The sequence below is a fragment of the Oryzias latipes genome, chromosome 10, assembly GCF_002234675.1.
Source record: "Oryzias latipes chromosome 10, ASM223467v1".
Classification (NCBI taxonomy): Eukaryota; Metazoa; Chordata; class Actinopteri; order Beloniformes; family Adrianichthyidae; genus Oryzias; species Oryzias latipes.
Window position 1 is genome coordinate 18,397,889 of NC_019868.2, and position 18,713 is coordinate 18,416,601.

The window sequence follows — 18,713 nt, forward strand, 5'->3', positions numbered from 1 at the left end:
TTAAAAAGGTCATTTTTGACAATCTGGCTTTGAAGAAAGAAAGAAAAAGACATTTTTCATTAGAAAAACAAAAAAAAAGCAAAGTATAAAGTGAGGAAGTTGCCAATTAAACATAACCCCTTGGGATTTTTCCTCTTTTTATGTGTGTGTTTGTGAGTTTCCTGGAACAGTCCCGTGTGGTTTCCTTGATCTTACTTTAATGATGTGGGTACTTGCTGGGTTTTCCTACCCAGTGAGCTTGAGATGAGTGTTCCCACAGGAGAAGTTGCTGCCAGTCGCTCCACTTCATTTACGCGAGCATCTTGTGCTCATCATTTTTCCCCCCTTTGCTCACTGTGCCATGTATTTTTGCTGACTCCCAGAGAACAAGGGTGGAGTTTGGAGGTAAACAAAACTAAGCAACCTCTGCTACGCACCCAAAGCTCCACCTCTAATCTACCTACCTGGACTTGCTGGGCTTGTTGGAGCTCACGCCCACACCTGTTTGCATTGGCACCTGTCACACAGAAAAGGCTTTCCCCCTGCGCTCACGGGCCAGTCGCTTGGACGCATCAGCTGTGTGGACGTTGTTCTGCTGGCTTTTAAGATAGCAGGTATGTACTGCATCCAGTTTCACTTCTTCTAGACTTTTCAGAGTAACGGTTTACAGGCTGAAATAACGATTATTGCTGCTTGCACTCTGATTTCTTTTTAGAGGATTCTGTTAGTGGCTGCTATACGCCAGGCTTCCCTCACATGCTTTTGCTTTTCATCAATCATTTATCCTGTTTGGACTGTTGTGTTTAAGCCAGAATAAACTGCCACTAATATCCAGGGCAGTCTCCAGGGGGTGTTTGGAATTGAACTCACAGCCTTAGGAGTTTTACTGTAAATGCTAATGAGTGTGTTCTCGTTTTGAGCAGTTTTGTAGAGCCTGAAGTCTGATTTTTCACTGAGTTTGTCAAGAGTTTTAAGGATGATTGTTACTGAAGAACTGTAGACCTATTGCTTGAATAATATAGATGCACTGTAGAACCGTCAGATGTTTGTTACATTGACTCACATTTAGGCGAAAGCAGTGTTTTTGGAAAGTGGTTGGACCGGATGATCTGCATGTCTAGAAGATGAGCTCCAGGAATGCTTGGCAGAGAAAATGCGTGTGAATGGGAGTGGTAAAAAGACAGAAAAACTATTCACAAAGTGGCTGATTTAATATACACTGTGTAGTTTGATAAAAATCACACACTTTCTCTTCACCAGATGCTTGACCCTGATATTTCTATTTTCAGGTGGCCTAAAAAGAAAGCTGAAGATAAACAACCGGAATAACCATGTCAAAAGGTGAGAGGACTAACCAGGAGGTGGACGGTTTTCTAAAATGAAAGCAGTCATGCCTCATTAGGCCTTTATTTAATCTATCAATACTACCCGTATGTAAACCAACCCCAGTTTCTACTCTATCTTAAAAAACCCTTCATGTTTTTTCAATTATATACAAAATTATTATTTTGTGCTTTAGTAATTTCTATATTTTTATTAAATGTAATTAAGTTTCTTTCTGAATATTTTTTTTGTTTTTTTGTTTTGCTAGACACAAATTATATATCAAGCTGAAACAAAATCATTGCATCCTTATATGCAATTGGCACTAAAATGTGAACAAAAGCCAAAGTCTTTCAATAAAAACTCCAAACTATTCTGTTTTTAAATATATATTAGTTTTCAATCAAAATTGAAGCATGGTTTTGTCCAGATTCCATCTAATTCTTTCTCTAATGAGGTGAATTACCAAAATACTCCAGCCCTTCTGTGACCCTTTGTGGACCACGAGTCAAAACGTTTGCCCACCCCTGAGTTAAGCTAAAAGTATGCTGTCGTCGCTTAAGGCAGGCATGTCCAAAGTCCGGATCATTGGCCGTATTTGGCCCACGTTAAATCTTCTATCACAAAATCAAAAATAACCACTTTTCTAAGATATGATTTCTTGATTGTGGTTGGCTAAATTTTGTAATAAGCCATTGTAAACCTGCAGCGACAACCTCTAGCTACTTGACCTTAAGAGCCTCAAGGGCCAAACAAATTTGTTTCTGTGATAAAAATGACTGTTTTGTACTTCTGAATAAGCTAAATATTTGTTTTATTTTCCTGTTCACATGATTACGTTTACAGTCAACATTTGATTGTGAAAAAAATGTAAAATATTTTATATGCGTCCAGATTTAATGTTGACAAAAAAAATTACAGACAGACTTTTCATTTTTTATATATAATTCTGGTGTTCAGATATCAAATTCACAGCCATTTGGGTAAAAATTTATTTTGTTATATTTCTGTTTTATGTGAAGAAATGAAAAGTATACCATTGCCAAACATTATCTTTAAATAGTTTATTTGTAGGTTATTATTTTAGAAAGAAAATAAATATTGTGTCTCATTCATGTGCATATTCCTCTATCAGAGGGAAACAGAGACACCGTGCTTGACAACATTAAAGTACGAACCAAGCTGAAGCCAGATGCCAGCTGGATGCAGCCACGGGACACAACTCGACCCACAACTTCAGAGGAGGAGAAACCATGGTAACATCCATTTATTTACCTCAAACCATTGTTCTGTTGGTGCCATTTGTTACACAAAGCCCCGACCCACGTGCTGCTTGCAGGTTGGCAGAGGTCAGAGCTCGCCGTTTGAACGGAGCCCCCACCAGTCCAATTTCTTCACCCGTAAGCTCCACCCCACCTCCCCTGACAGCTGACACTGAAATGTAAATACCCTTTCCAAATGTCACCAGCTTATCTGTCATGGTCTTTAGAATATGAACGCTGATAACGAATCTTTATTTGAAAACAGCAAAGCACCAACAGAAGGATACCTGATCAGGTAAAGGAATTTGAGGTTGCAACACATCAATGGAATCTAGCTGCAATGGAAAGATCAGACTAAAAATGATTTCATTTTGGATTTTTAGAGGTGTTTTTACTAAAGTGGAAAAGCCTGCTTCTCCCCCACCCCCTAATGGCATCAGGTACAATCCTCTTTGGACAGAAAAGAACCTAAAAAAAATCTTCTTCATAAATAATCTTTTTTTTAATGTTTTTATTATCCCAGCACAACAAGACATTTCTCGAAAAAACCCTCAGAGACCTACAAGTTAATGTGAGTATCTCGTTAGGATTTTGCTGCTTACTGCTGGTGGCTGGTGATTTTATTTCGCTTCTGTTTCTCAGAGCCCCCCACACTGTGAGGTCCACTTCACGCCCAGAGGACAGCCTGCTCAGCCCAGAGGAGCTGGAGAAACGGTGGGCGAGCGCTCACAAGCAGAAGCTACCCGTCCGTGAAACGCATTGCATTAACATCACAATGATTCATCTTGCAGGAGGGAGGCAGCCAGCAGTGTTTTGAAAAGTTCTTCGGTCAGGAAGCGGTCTTATGTGCTCTCTGCTGCTAAGAAATATGAGTATGTTTCAAATGTGTTTGGGATGATGAGACTTTCTACATGTCTGTTGATTACAATAATTTGGGTTTTATCACTCTTAGAGCGAAAGAGGCATCACCTGATCCATCACCAGATGGGAACAGTCCATCATTTGTGGCTAAAAAGTAAAAGTCATTTCTGTTGTATTTTAATCTTCCAGTGGGATTTACAAATTAAGACCTTTTTACGTTTGCTGCATGTTCAGGGTGGAGGTCATTGACGATGAGGGAACTGCAGCTCCAGCTCCTGCCAGCTCTGCGTCACCATCCCCTCTTAGTGCAGAAACATCTGCCTCACCTGAGCCCAAACCGCGGACAACGTAAGTCCTGCGCCACATCTCTGAGTCCACCGCACGAGCCAGCCGTGGATCAATGCGCTTTAGTTTTCTAATTATCCATGTGGTTTACAGAAGCAGCCCTGTAGGGAAGACAACTGCCGATCCAGTCGTTAATAAGCCAGTGATTCCAAAGGTGGAGGAGACAAAGCAGGAGACCCCAAAGACAGACCTGCTTGGAAACTGGAAACCAGATTCTAAGAATGTGGTCACCGCTGTGCTTGTCGATGTGGCCTCTAGTGACCTACAATCAGATGACCCAGGCAGTTCTGACACCTCACTAATTGGTGCTTTGCCAACATTGAAAGCTGCAGCATCTCCGGCCCCGACTTCTGCTGAGCCAGGATCAGATGCCCCGGCTTCAGGGGCCAGAGAAACACCTGTTCCCCACCCACGTTTGCCACAATTGCCCACATCAGCATCCCCTGCACCTGTGAAATCAGCTGTAACTCCAACTGGATCAAAGCCAGCTGTCTCAGAACTCGCAGTGGAGACAAAATCAGCACCTGTTGCTGAACCTGAACCTAAACCCGAACCACCGCCTGAGCCTAAACCAAATCCTGAACCTAAAGTGGAACCACAGCCCCAGCCTGTGGTGCCCAAACCAAAGCCTGAACCTAAAGTGGAACCACAGCCTGAGCCTGTGGTGCCCAAACCAAAGCCTGGACCTAAAGTGGAGCCACAGCCCGAGCCTGTGGTGCCCAAACCAAAGCCTGGACCTAAAGTGGAGCCACAGCCCGAGCCTGTGGTGCCTAAACCAAAGCCTGAACCTAAAGTGGAACCACAGCCTGAGCCTGTGGTGCCCAAACCAAAGCCTGGACCTAAAGTGGAACCACAGCCTGAGCCTGTGGTGCCCAAACCAAAGCCTGGACCTAAAGTGGAGCCACAGCCCGAGCCTGTGGTGCCCAAACCAAAGCCTGGACCTAAAGTGGAGCCACAGCCCGAGCCTGTTGTGCCTAAACCAAAGCCTGAACCTAAAGTGGAGCCACAGCCCGAGCCTGTTGTGCCTAAACCAAAGCCTGAACCTAAAGTGGAGCCACATCCCGAGCCTGTTGTGCCTAAACCAAAGCCTGAACCTAAAGTGGAGCCACAGTCTGAGCCTGTGGTGCCTAAACCAAAGCCTGAACCTAAAGTGGAGCCACAGCCCGAGCCTGTTGTGCCTAAACCAAAGCCTGAACCTAAAGTGGAGCCACAGCCCGAGCCTGTTGTGCCTAAACCAAAGCCTGAACCTAAAGTGGAGCCACATCCCGAGCCTGTTGTGCCTAAACCAAAGCCTGAACCTAAAGTGGAGCCACAGTCTGAGCCTGTGGTGCCTAAACCAAAGCCTGAACCTAAAGTGGAGCCACAGCCCGAGCCTGTTGTGCCTAAACCAAAGCCTGAACCTAAAGTGGAGCCACAGCCCGAGCCTGTTGTGCCTAAACCAAAGCCTGAACCTAAAGTGGAGCCACATCCCGAGCCTGTGGTGCCTAAACCAAAGCCTGAACTTAAAATGGAGCCACAGCCCCAGCCCGTGGTGCCTAAACCAAAGCCTGAACCTAAAGTGGAGCCACAGTCTGAGCCTGTGGTGCCTAAACCAAAGCCTGAACCTAAAGTGGAGCCACAGCCCGAGCCTGTTGTGCCTAAACCAAAGCCTGAACCTAAAGTGGAGCCACAGCCCGAGCCTGTTGTGCCTAAACCAAAGCCTGAACTAAAACCTGAAACAGAAGCGAAAAAAGAGCCAACATCTGAATCAGCACCAAAAACAAGGTCTGATTTCACAAACTCACATTTTTCCATGTTTTGCTGCACAATGTTTGTGATGGATAAGTAATTAGCTGTTATACATTCAGTACCTACAGAGTTGTTACACTCCTCTTTAAATCTACTTATTTCTCCATCACATAACACAAAAAAAAATTATTCATTTTTGTCAAAATGTCACAACAATAACATTTGTGCTGCCATTTGCACCTATGAAACCTAACAGAAGACACGCTTCATTTTAGTACTCAAGTTACATTTATCATTTAACACACACACAAAAATTATTTAAACCCATAAAAGTAAAAGTATTTATAGTGCTGCTGGGTAAATATCTGCATCTCACTCAGTTGCTCCACAGGATAATGAACTAGTTTAGAGGTAAATGTGTTTTCCAGTTGGTGTCATTAGTGTTATTCTTAGTGCATTTGCTCTCAGTCTCTAACATGTGCGACTGTAAGCTGCAGCCTCTTTATTCTCCTTTTATTTCCACAGCTCCTCCTTTGATGTGCTCACAGCTCTTTCCGACACCCTGATTTCTTTAAACTCAGATTCATCCAGGTATTTCCAATGTTTTCTAAAATAATTCTTTTCTTTAAAGCAGCACAAGCCCAGAGGATTTTGTGTCTTTATTATATGCATTTTGTTGTTGCATCTATATTATTTCTAGCTTTCCGGATAAAATCAGATTATAATAACCATAAACAATTTATGGAATAGCATGATATTTTAAAAAATGCTTATTTTAGGTTGATGTTATTTGAACAAACCCTGCGTATTTAATAATTTCTTCGTATATTTTATTTAACTAAAATTGTAGCTTGTGAAAAACACTAACTTCCTGCTCTATATGCTCTATATCTATAAAGTTCACATAGATAAAGAGACGTTAGAAATAAAAGTTTGGGGCAGTCTGCAGACCTGAAGAACTCACCACATCATCAATTTTTTTTACATTTATCATAAATAAGTTTTGAGACAAATGAAGTCTATCATGACTTTTTAAATTAGAGGAGGAGATTTCAGCAAGTTCACACGGAAGTCAGAGCTCCTAATGTTTAGGGAAAGGACATTGTCTTGGATCATGAGGTGCTATCAGCATGTTATCAGCCGGGCTTGTTTTGGGAGGGTCTTCCGTTTTAGGATGATCATGAAAACACAAGTTTGGTTTGCAGAGCTGTGTGCAAACAAACCATTTGACCTTTGGAATTATGTCCTTTGGACAAAAGAAACCAGAGTTGGGGCTTTTTGGTGGTTATGCACAGCTCCATGTTTCACACAAACATACTTACACACTTATATTGTTGAAGGGTGATTGTGTTGTTTGTTTTAGGCATACATTCCACTGAAGAGGACATGATGAAATGCAATTGGATGAAATGGTCAAACTAAAAGATGGAATCCTTTTTTATGCTGCTGGCTGTGTTTTTCTGTTCCCTCTGCATCTGCAGGGCTGAAAAGGATTCGGCTCCACTCAGCAACACTGAACCGCTAACAGATGATCTCCTGGGCTTCAATGATAGGTTTGCTGCAAAAAGAAAATCCTCTTTCTCACTGCAATTAAACAGCTTTCAAAATCCAAACAATTAGAATTTCTTCCATGAGGTGGCACTGTTGAATAATAAACCTCACATCTCCAGCTTGGACTGGCCTAAATCTTGCCCAAATATGTCTTTTTTTTGTCCCTCCTCTGCAGTCTGAAGGAATCAGAAGTGCCCGTTCCTCCCAGCCCAGGACGCTGGAGTCAGGATCTGTTCAGCGAGCTACACAGGTGCAGGAAAAGCTGCTGCAGCTACAAATCTCAAATGATGTGAAAAATGATTCTCTCTCAGCCCAAAGTGTCAGGTTAAATAACTTTTCTGATGCTAAATGTGCCACTTTAAAGCTTCCTTTTGCATTTGATCTCTTTAGTGGTTCAAACCCAATGGGAATTATCTGCGAGTTCCAAACCAAAACTAACGTTGCTGTTGATCCTGAACGAAGCAGGTAGGACAAAGTATGCTTTTTTTCCTTTTGTACTTTTCCCCCCCAAAATGCTTTAATTTCTGCAGAAAAAAGCAACAAGCTTACCCAAGTTCCAACACTTCAAATAAACCCCAAGTTTAGAACTTCTGTGATCCGCAGATTTGTGTTAATGTCAATCTTTGACTCCAATAGACAAACAAAAAAAACACTTTAAAACAAAGAGTCTGTATTTTCTGCAGTCAGACTTGAAGGGAAAAAACTGCTCCGTACTGATTAGGATTGCATCTTTGTTTTGTCTCCCCCGGCGTCAGCATCCGAGAGGCGGAGGAGAAGCAGACAGACGAGACAGCCGAGGAAACGCAAAGGTAGAGGGAAGATGACAGGCCCCTCTTAAACAATTATCTGTTTGTACACAGGGGCTTCCTCCAAAAAGCAGACTCCACTCAGATGTGCTTGGTGGAGTTTTTTTTGCAGCAGCTCAGAACCTGCTTGCTGTGACGACAAAAGCCGCTCTTCTTCCTGACAAGAGGCGTTAAGCCTGCTCTGTTCTGTCTTCAGTTCAGTGGATTTCCTTCTCTCTTAATGGAGCTGCACTGTAAATAGTGCATGAGGACAGTCACGGCGACCTTTAGATGCTCATTTCTATCTCAACATTCCTCTGTTGCATCTGTTTTACTGAGCAGCCACAAAGAACGATGACCCCCGGAGTAAAATATTCAATCCCTGCCAAAACAGTTTATTTACTTCTATGAGATCTGTGATCAAAGAGCATTTAAATGAGTTTAAAAAATAGCTGCATATATTAAAGACAAGACAGTTTATTGTCCCATTAGGAAATACAGAAAGATTTTCTTTTCGAAGAACTGCAGAGATGTCCTTCCATCTGCCAAAGACATCCCCAACTTTAACTTTAGGCCCTTATCCAGTCCCGTTTAGCATTCAAACTGCATTAAACCTTTCCATTATGAGTCAATGTGATCAGAATTCCTCCGACATGAGACGGGCCGCGCTGACAATTGAGAGTGAAATCAGTGTGAAATTGTTTTTCAGCTCGGCTGATCCATTTGATCCATATCCGATAGGGACCACATCCCATAGCAGGTAATCATATTGGTTGGGAGCTGTGACTTGTTTTCCATCCAGATAGATAGCATCTCAGCATGCATAATGCAGAACTTTCTCTGATTATAAACCACTTTTCCTTCTTTTGCAGCCCATCTGACCTGCTCAGGCCCGATATTTCCATCAGCAGGTACAGAAACGATAAAGCAAACCCCCTCCTTTTTTGCTGTACTGTAACCTCTGTCGCTCTGATGTTATCGTGGTGCAACATACTGCCCTCATTAGTGCCCCTCCAGCTTTTCATGACCCAAAAAAGGACTTCTGCCTGACATATCGATGTTTTTCATCTGTTTTTTCAGCTCATCAACGTCATCTATGGTGACCAAAAGTTTGAACACAGAAAAGAAGTAAGCCAAGATTTAACCAATTTCATTCTAGGAGTGCACACATTCTTATTTATTATGGATTTGTAGATTTGAGCTAACCTTTGACCAATGGAAAAACAGCAGATTATTGATGAAGGATGTTTACTAATTTAATACCACGTATTGCCCCATAAAACAAATCTTGTCCATCCAATTTCCAAACCCACTGAAACTCTTTCGGGGTTGCTGGAGCCTATCCCATCTACTGTTGGGCGAAGGCGGGGTACCTGGACAGGTTGCCAGTCTGTTGCAGGGGCAAAATGAACCCCTTAAATGATAAAATACTCTGACAAAAACAAAAAAGTCCTCACAGTTTCATCGCTCATAAATGTCACATTGGAATCTCAACGTGTCTTCTTTGTGTGTTTGACCTGATGAGCAGTAACGCACTGAGATCCCTCGCAGACAACATCATCCCCATCAACACCGACACCTCAAGGTATTAAACCGGGCCCCCACTGCAGCAGCATGTAATGAATCTGAGACTGATAGATGAAGGAAATGTGTGAAGCTGCAGGAATCGATCTGACATTCTCTCCCCCTCCTCAGCTCTCAGCAGCCAGGAAACACCAGCCCACCCCAGCAGACTAACACAGAGGAGGAAAGGTGATGATACACTTTGATTCCCATTTCCCCTCTTCTGTGCAGTGTTGTTCTGCTGTATTTTTATCCATTTACATCTGCTAAAAGGCTTTCAATGTACCCCCCCCCCACACACACACACACACCCCGCAGCAGCCAAGAAGCTAGAGCAGAAGAAGAGGAAGAAGAAGAACAATCAGTGGAGACAGTGATCATGTTTGAGAGAAAGTAAGTCATGCTTTTAACTTGGAGCTGCTTTCCTCCTTTGCCTTCCCCACCACGCAGTGATGCGCCTCCTCCAGCATCCGCCCAATGAACTGGAATGCATTGTGCATCGGTGCTGATAAAATGGGCCAGATATTTGTTGCGACTTTCCTTCACCCATGTGCTGAAGGGAGTCCCCACGAAACGCCCCCTCGTTTTTCTGTCTAAAAGTGAACAGCGAGCTGCCCTTTTATATGTCCTCGTTTGTGCTTAAGGTCCAACGAGAACGACTCGCCGTGGGACAAATGGACTTCACCCACTGTCTATGAAGTCTATGATTCAGAAGATGAGGAGGAAGAGGAAAGGTATCTCCACCATGACTAAACCTATAATCAAAAATAACATGAAGCAATTTACAAAAACAGTCCCAAAGTTTATATTTTATCATCACTTCTTTCCTTTTCATACTTAATATCTCTGAAAGTCCTGTGATCCAAAATGTAGATTAAAAAAGACCTGACCTCGAAGATATTTACAAGCATTTCACAACCAAAGTGGAGCCTTGACTCAGACAGATCAGCCATATGCATTTAATAAAGCTCCTTTCTAGAACTTCATTCACTTTATTGGCTGTTGCAGCTAACATGGTTCACTCCACTGTCCTGGGAGATGCAAAGCGAGACAGAGCCTGCTCTCTCTTATGATCTTTTTAAGGTCAGATAGGAAGAAAAAACTCCTTCACAGTCTTATTTCTGATGCTCATTTTCTTTCTTGTGAACTCATCTTAATCTGGGTTTAATAGGAAAAACTCTATACAATGGATTTTTTGTCGTGCAGCTTCACATACACCCATCCCCGTTTCTGGATTTGACAGATTCTCTAATCAGCTTTACAATCAATGTTAAATGACAAGATTGTTTCTCCCACCGTCTTTCAATTCCCTTTCATTTCCTTGCCTATATTATCTGTAATGCGTATCAGAGATGTCCTTCAGTCAAACCACAGCCTGCTTATAGCCTGCCATTATTGACTTATAACAGAAAATGAAGGAAACTGCATCTGACAGGCCCCTCCGTTAAAAAAAAAAAAATCCATCCCACTGCTGTCACAGTTGAGTGAAAGATGATTCTGCTGCCTCGCTCCTCCAGATCTGTGACCTCCTCTGCGGCTGTGGTGAAAGAAGAGAAGCGAGTCGTGACGCCTGAACCCAAAAAGTGAGCAATCATCTGCAGGAAACTGGCCACCGACACCACCCATGACTACATGTACTAACCTGCCTCACCTGCTTCATTTTAAGGGGGCTTGTTTTGGTGAAGGAGTATGTGAATGTTTCGGAAATGCAGAATTCCAGAGATCAAACCAACGGGTAAGAATTCTTAATATTTAAAAGCTAATTGAAAAATTCTCCCTTGTCTTACTTTTTTTTTTAACCCTTTTTTTGTATGTTTTTACTATAGAGATTCTGATTATTTGACTTCAAGCTCTGCCACTTACTCATACAGCAGTCCATCCAATTACAGCAGGTAAAACCTCCACCTAAAGGCCTGTTTCGCCCATTTAGAAGCACTCTGGGATAAAACCAGGAGGCATTCACATTTCACACATACAACAGTTATTTCACAAAACCTAAAAACAAGAGCAAATACTTTTTAACATTTTACGTGTTTTTAAGTACAATTTTAAATGTTTTTCTCTTTTTGGATCCCAGATGAGCTATTGTCCTACAGAATCACAATATTTGAATTTTCCTTCTTATTTTTTGGTTACTTAAATGATTTCTGAAAACTAGCAGCAAATATTGAGACATGTTTTTGTATTGGTTGCATAACTTGCCACTCGCTCAGTGCAAAGTGTGTCACAATCAGTAATATTTCTCTGCCCGGAGCAAACTTTACTCATCATTTTAGTGAGAATATCGAGTACGACTGGGTGAAAAAGCAAAAGGTAATCAATGTCATGACTTGAGTCAAAAAAAGGGTTCGCTTTGACCCCATTTCACCCCGTACGCCACATTTCCGTTTTGCGGTCTTGCTCTACGTGCCGTGGCCCGCGACATGCCTTCGTTTAAGTTAAATTTCACTTTGGAATCCAACCTGAAAGTGGAGAGGCTGGTTTTAAGGCAGCTCAAAAATAGAGGCCATGGTAGTGCTTGTTTTTCCAATGTAAGAGAAGGCCTCAGGTCACATGAACCTTTTCTCTAAGGCTGCAGCAGCGCTCCAAATCTGATTAAGTGTCAGTCTTTATGTCAGATAAATGCAAATATTGACAAAGATGAAGCTAAACTTGAAAGAACCAGCTTTGTTACGGAAAACCGACTGTTACCAAAGAGGGTACGCATGTACAAGACGCACGTGTTTGGTGCTTGTGTGTGGTGAAGACTGCCTGTGTTGTGATTGGTGGATCCTTTTGTGTAGTGGAGGTTCACCAAACAAAGCTGGTCCTTTGCAGTTTAGTTCCATCATCAGTATTTGCTAATCCAAGTGTCTCAGCTGACAAAACGTAATAAAAAAAGAGATTGGACTGAATTGTGTGATTCTGCAACCTTTGTACTGGATCTTTATGATTGGAGGCCTGATTTCTTAGATCTCTATCTAACTCTATCTTAAGGCTCTGTGGCGTTGAGCTGCTGTGTCTGCCGCTCACTGTTTTCCCAGGTAATAGAGAGAGAACAAATTTCCCACACCTAGGTGTGTGACAACTAATGGAACTTTTCAACACACTTTTGGTCTTAAGAGCTGATTCCAAAGCCATATATATATAAATAACAGATAAAAGCTCTGGGACTTGTCCAGGAAAATATGTCCTCTGCATTTGTCATGCTTCTCTCTGGCCTATGGGTGACTTTGAGTCGGTGTGATGTGGTCACAGTGGAACAGCGGCTTAAAGCCTTTGGGAAAAGTATGCAAACGCAAAACAAAAATCAGTGCTGAGCAATAGCACTGGGTGCTGTCCCGCACACGCCCTCCACCTTTGTACACGTTCATCAGTGTCACCATAGCTTCTGTTGGAGACGCCCTGTCATGATGGTCATACTTCGTTTAATAATAATTTGTTTCATTTAGTTTAATAACGATTTTAGTTTCATTTAATAATATTTAGAAAATCTGAATTTATGGCAGCATCACTTGAGGTTTACAAAAATAAAATTACCTTGATTAAATTTGGAAACAATCACAAGCCAGAACCTCCTGAGTTCCGGTTATCTGGTCCCCATGGAGTCTCATTGGTCAGTGTTGGAGCAAAACTGTCTGCAGGGCTAACCCATTCCAAGGCGAAGCTCGATTACTTAAAGATTTTTAACACTTTCCCTCACAAAAACACACTAAAGTCTGTATGCTATATTGCCAGTGCTTCATATGTGAAGCATCAGATCTGGGATTTGTGGTCAGTTATTCAGTTTTTTTTTAAAAACTTCTTCCAGGGTGTCTCAGTCATCTGCCTGCACGTACTGTGGCGAGCAGGTGGGCAACGATGCGAAGATCAGCATTGATCACCTCAACATCCACTGCCACTCTTCCTGCTTTAAGGTAACCTGTTTTGCTTTGATACCTTTAGTCATTCCCCTTTTTTAATCCTTGTCACCTCACCTCCTAAATACTTCTGCTTATGATTTACCTCCAAGCACCATGTTAAGGTTTTTTTGAAAATGATTTTTTTCCCCCTAACATTGTCTTTGTGGCTTTTCAGTGCGGCGAGTGTAGCAAACCCATGGGAGACCTTCTTCTTAACATGTTCATTCACGCCGGGAAGGTCCACTGCGACAGCTGCTACGCCAACGTTATCTAACTGCAGAAGCCCATCATCAATCCAACCCCCCCCTTCCTCCTCTGAAGTTTTTGTTTTGCTTTGTCGTCGTTTTTTGCATCTTCCAACATTTTCACCGCTTGGTTTAAAAGTTAAAGGGGATGAAAGTCACTGCACCCAATTTCAAGCTCAAATTTCTTATACATTTTGTGCAAGTTTATGGGATTTGTGTGTGTGTGTTTGTGTGTTTTTGTTTTTTCTCCTGCCTCGGTTCATGATGAAGAATTTGTCTATCAAACTTGATGTCCTGCACACACCTGCAATGTTATTCAGAAACAAGAACTTTGCATCACAAAAGTGTATTTCCTTTTACTCCTATTGAAGCAAAGTGATATATCATTGCTTTATTATTATAATAAAGAGATTCTTAAATTCCTGTAAAAAAAAAAAAAAAAAGGTGTACAAAAGTATTGTGCTGGTGAAAATATAAGCTAAATAACGAATTATTGCACACAGAAAAGCAGAGGAGGATGTAACAGCAGCTAAAAGGTTCAGGCGGATTTTCAAAAAAAAAAATCTTCCGAGGACCCTTTACTGAGAACGACGTTCCCCCATGAGAGTCGATATCTACTGCTTATACTGGAGTATAAAAATGTGAGCGGCTAATAGCCGCCACCACCCACCGAGTGAGTGTGTAGAGCGGCGAAGGCAGTTCATTAGCGACTGTCCTGATGGTTCTTTACACACAGTTGAGCAGAGCTCCTTCGAAGCGGAAGGCTCGGCTCCGGACCAGCGGAGAAGCTGCTTCCTGCCAGAACAAATGCCACTGGAACAAAACTGGGGAAGAACATCAGGCGCCTCTCAAACCTAAAACTCTGAGATAATCCTAACCTATTACTGAACTGGTGACATTAAAGACCCACTCCAATAAAAATGGTTTTTTTTGTATGTTTTTTTCTGACGATTGAGGAAAAATATTAGGAAAATTAAGCTCAAATTTGCATTTCTGAGGATTTCTTTATTCAAGTCACTGTGAATCAGGCCCAGACAAAAACATGCAGTTTGAAAACGAGCGCATTTGTGATCTGGAAAATACGCTGTGGGGGCCACAAGCTCCCTGCTCCACGCTCTCAGCGTTGGAGCAGGGAGTTGAGGGGGAAAAAAATGGCATAGGTTTATCATTTGGACTAAAAACGGCATGATCATAATTAAAAGACCACTGTAAACTTTTTTGAAATAGCTAAAAAAGATGATTTGAGTGGGTCTTTAAATTACTTAAATTAAACAACCCTGGTCTAACTGGTCTATTTAGAGGAGTTTTGGCTCAGGTGCAAAATGCAAGTTGTGTCTGCCTCATTTGGGATGCGGTATTTGGGAAACCCCTTTAATCCTGGATGCGCTTCATCATCTGTTTGTTTTCCAAGGCCCGGGTCAGTGTTTTCCTCTGGCTCGGCGCTCCGTAATGCTTTGGATGTGCCTCCACAGCAGAGAGGGGTCGGATTCGTTATGTCTTATCAGAGACTCCAGCCCCTCTGCCTGGTCCAGGCTCTGCCAGTAATCCTGAGGCCATATTTGCAACCATCTGTGGACACAAACACAAACAGTCCCGGCTCATCCCAGCAGATATTTTAATTAGGGCTATTAAAACAACGCCATCCCCTCCCCTCTGAGATGGTGTTCAAATGAAAGGCTGAAAAGTAGACGGATACTGCACCTGGCACAGGGAATCATTTACAGACTCACTCACCCATCATCTGCTGGCAGGTCCTGGACCTGTCCGTATCCGGGGCTGGGCAGCGGGCAGCCCATGTGGGAGTTCGAAGCCATTTTAGGCAGAGGGGGCGGGTTCCTTTCGGGGTCTTTCCTATGCGCTCGCTCTGCTGCCAGCCGGGCGTTTTCCTGATCGCACACATAGCATTCAAAGCCGTTCAAGTAGTTGGGCTTGCTCATGTCATTCACCCCCCACTCTCGGGTCTCCAGCGCCTCCAGCAAGCGAGTGTTGGTGATGCTTTTGAGGTTCTTGAACTCCAAATATCTTGTGTATTCGTCATCGTTCTCGTCTAGATGCCGCAGAAAGTCGGCCAGGGCTTTCGGTGAGGGGAAGTTATCGATGATTATCGCGGCGTGGCCGTTGGGCATCCAGTCGGCCACCGCAGGCGAGCCTCGATAGACGGGCACGCAGCCCTGGTGGAGAGGCCGCCAAAGCTTCTCCGTCATATAGTCTGGACACAGGCCATTCTCAAAGGCCAGGTGGAACTTGTATCGCGCCACGAAATTCATGAACCCGGGCTCCTCGCCAGTCGCAGTGGCCGTGTCCTCCAGGTGTTCTGGTAGGGGTTTGTTTTTTAGGCATTTCCCATAGGAGTCCACCTGGAAGAAAGTAGAGGAGAGAACACACTGGATTATTTTTGACCAAAAAACTCATTTGATGATTGAAGAAAACGTTACCAGCTAACCTTTACCAGCGCACAACTTTTCCTCTAATCTAGTTCATATAGATCTATTGAGCATCTTTTTCCATTGAGTTGTAGAGAATCATTCATTCAAGTCATTTGATTATTTTCCCGTAATGCTAAATATACAGAACAAGCACAATACTTCCAAACAAAGCTGTCAGCTCTAACAAACTCCAGCAGGTGTGCTCTCGGTGGCAGCAGCCTCCAGCAGGGTGAATCTGACATTATCTGCCTGTCAGTGTTCATTTTAACTTGAACCAGCTGATGCTGCCAGCGTGTGGACGCTACCGCTCCATTCTTGATGGATAGTTAACTGTGCACAAAAAACATGGAGGCAATTACAACATCTGTAAACCCAAAGGGCTTTGGCGAGTGAGGGTAAATAGTCAGGACCAACTTTAAGAGCTTTCTGTGCAGCATGCATGCTGCTTTGATGGTGGTGATGAAATACCGACGACGAGGAAAGACATTTCTGCAGAACATTAAAGGTACATTAAAATCCAGCGTTTTTTTTTTTTTAAAGTCCCACACCGCTCATTTTTTACTCCAATTTTAAAGGCATTCCTGGGGGTTTTCTATTTATGAATATGCTGTTTCTAGCCAAAAATAAAACGTGCTGTTTTCCAGGACATCCCCCATAAGTGAGAGCTCTCTGTTTACATGCTCTCCCGCTAGCTTACAGCCCCTCACATCCCCAACCTAGCATTACTGGTGCACCAAAATCAGTGAGGATTATTAAAGTTATTCAGCCGTACAGTTAGTGAGAGTAACAGCTGCTCCACACCAACAACCAACAACACAACTCTGAGGCAAATTCCTAAAGTATGATTGGCGCTCTGCAGATACTATGTCCTACAAAACAACACTTTTTTTTTTTATTTAGGCTAAAAACGGCATAATCATAATTAAAACACCAATGGCAACACTTTGAAAATAGATCAAAACATGATCGGTATGGGACTTTAAACCTAAAAATACTTTTTAAACTGAATTGAGCTCTGAACTGTACCTGTAACCTTAGGACACCTTAACTACAGTGTGTTTAGGATAATTCTAACTCTAATTGATCTAATCTTACCTTAGTTCAATTATTATCTGGGGTGTTCTACTTCTGATCTCAAATCGTATGCACTTTACACAGAAGGAAATCCGATTTCCAGTTTTTGAATGTATACCTGAATGTATTTCATCAGTTCCTGGACATATCTGTCTCTATCTGATGGCACATCACAGTGAGACTGCATGTAGAGAACTGGGGCCATGCCCTCTCTCCTCAGGCGGTTCTTCTCCTCCAGGGACACAGCCACAGGCCGCAGCAGGTAATCCAGGGATGGCAGCCACTGCAGGGTCAGAGGATAGTCGGATTCTCTTCTGAAGGTGGCTGTATAATTGAACAGCCTGATTCCAGGTGCGTGAGAAAGGAAGTAGTTGTTCATGGGGGACTCCTCATGGAACAGGGCCCAGGTCTGATGGGGGAGACGAGGAAGCGGCGCCTCATACGCCCTGAAGTCTGTCCCATAGAATATGATGGATGCTGTCCTCTTGTACAGCTGGACCTTTCCAAAACAACAACAGAATAATCTGAGATGATACGAACTGAATGTGAGGGCAGATTAAGATTATGTCTGATACCTTGCGATTGCTTGTGACCAGACAGGAGGACAAGGCACAGTCGATGCGTTCAGTGTCACCCGGGAAATGTGGGAAAAGCCCCGCGCTCCACCATAGCAGAATGGGCAGCTGCTTGTTACTGCGGCCGTCAGTGTTACCGGGTCCTTTGTACGAAGCAATAGATGCAAACTCCATCTCCCGGAAAGCACTTTGGGGTAGAAAGGCGCCGCGATCCACGGTGTCAAAGACTTCCAGGGGCAGCTGGTCGTCGGGAAAGGAGGCAAAGGACACCCAGACCCAGCAAAGGACACCAAACAGCCCCAAACCTGCACAGGGCAGCAGCCTCCTCCTACATGCCATCTTCACGGAAAAAGTTTTACCTTTTTTCGTCCCTCTTCATTAGCCGCAATTCCCGATTTGATGCAAAACTGGACATTGATCCAGCGCTTTCAGAGCGAACAACATAAAATCGGCGACATTATTCTGATTGCTGCTACGAAGAAACGGCGTTACATTTTATCTTTCAAAAAAGATGACTGTTCGAAGAGTATTTCCGAAATTTTCCCTGGAAAAACTATAATAACGGGATAACATTTCTTCTTCTTCGATTCAGATGTTTGGTCGTTATCAAAACACATCAGTCTCTGCTGTAGAGCGCCACCTACAGCAGGGAAGGACGAAGAGCATCTCAAGTGGGGAAGAAAAATGAAAATTTTAAACAAATTATTTTTTGTTTTTGGAATGTTTTAATAAGAACAATTTAATACATTAATATTAGTAATTTTAAATTTATTTTTAAATAAAGAAATACAGACAGATAAACAATTGACTTTGTTCACATTCACTTCAAAGAAATGTAATTGTTCAATTTTGATGGCCGAAAGGCAAAATTTTCTATCTGCAGGATTTTCTTATATGCTGATTTAATGTTGTATACTGGCACTTAGATAGGCAGCTAAGTTGATTTGCAGCACAACCCCAGCCTTATATAGCACAAAAGACACAAGACTGAAACCTTCTATCAGGCTTGCTGGGATTCCAAAAGAAGCATTTAACAGAAAAAAAACCTCAGAACCTGATCTAGTTAAACCTTTGTCTATCTGTTCTGTGTAGGGACTTCTAAATGTATTTTTGAT

The 18,713-nt window shown here is 42.7% G+C and overlaps 2 protein-coding genes across 4 annotated transcripts; one reads left to right on the top strand and one right to left on the bottom strand.

Annotated features, from left to right (window-relative positions):
- The first annotated feature begins 404 nt into the window (after positions 1 to 404).
- znf185 (zinc finger protein 185 with LIM domain) lies at positions 405 to 14,444 on the top strand. Of its 3 annotated transcripts, none has more exons than XM_011480308.3 (29): positions 457 to 593; positions 1,269 to 1,320; positions 2,438 to 2,558; positions 2,642 to 2,743; positions 2,830 to 2,859; positions 2,948 to 3,004; positions 3,088 to 3,135; positions 3,207 to 3,278; positions 3,356 to 3,436; positions 3,517 to 3,579; positions 3,660 to 3,773; positions 3,864 to 5,534; positions 6,024 to 6,089; positions 6,980 to 7,051; positions 7,225 to 7,299; positions 7,440 to 7,514; positions 7,805 to 7,858; positions 8,544 to 8,594; positions 8,707 to 8,745; positions 8,915 to 8,962; positions 9,363 to 9,419; positions 9,530 to 9,586; positions 9,719 to 9,790; positions 10,042 to 10,131; positions 10,915 to 10,980; positions 11,064 to 11,132; positions 11,224 to 11,289; positions 13,188 to 13,293; positions 13,454 to 14,444. In XM_011480308.3, exons 2-29 carry the CDS (start codon positions 1,311 to 1,313, stop codon positions 13,550 to 13,552), a joined length of 3,531 nt encoding a protein of 1,176 aa, XP_011478610.2. In that variant the 5' UTR covers positions 457 to 593; positions 1,269 to 1,310; the 3' UTR covers positions 13,553 to 14,444. The 3 variants fall into 3 exon arrangements, with proteins under 3 accessions (XP_020562325.2, XP_011478610.2, XP_011478609.2); XM_011480307.3 differs by having other exon boundaries at positions 460 to 593; positions 9,716 to 9,790; XM_020706666.2 differs by lacking the exons at positions 10,915 to 10,980; positions 11,064 to 11,132; positions 11,224 to 11,289; positions 13,188 to 13,293; positions 13,454 to 14,444 and adding an exon at positions 10,432 to 10,879 and having other exon boundaries at positions 405 to 593; positions 9,716 to 9,790.
- A 497-nt stretch (positions 14,445 to 14,941) lies between these two features.
- fut11 (fucosyltransferase 11) lies at positions 14,942 to 17,937 on the bottom strand. The gene is made up of 4 exons (NM_001104777.1): positions 17,599 to 17,937; positions 17,142 to 17,522; positions 15,258 to 15,880; positions 14,942 to 15,092 (listed from the first exon to the last, which is right to left on the bottom strand). The coding sequence occupies exons 1-4, from the start codon at positions 17,935 to 17,937 to the stop codon at positions 14,942 to 14,944; spliced, it is 1,494 nt and encodes a 497-aa protein (NP_001098247.1).
- Positions 17,938 to 18,713: the final 776 nt, after the last annotated feature.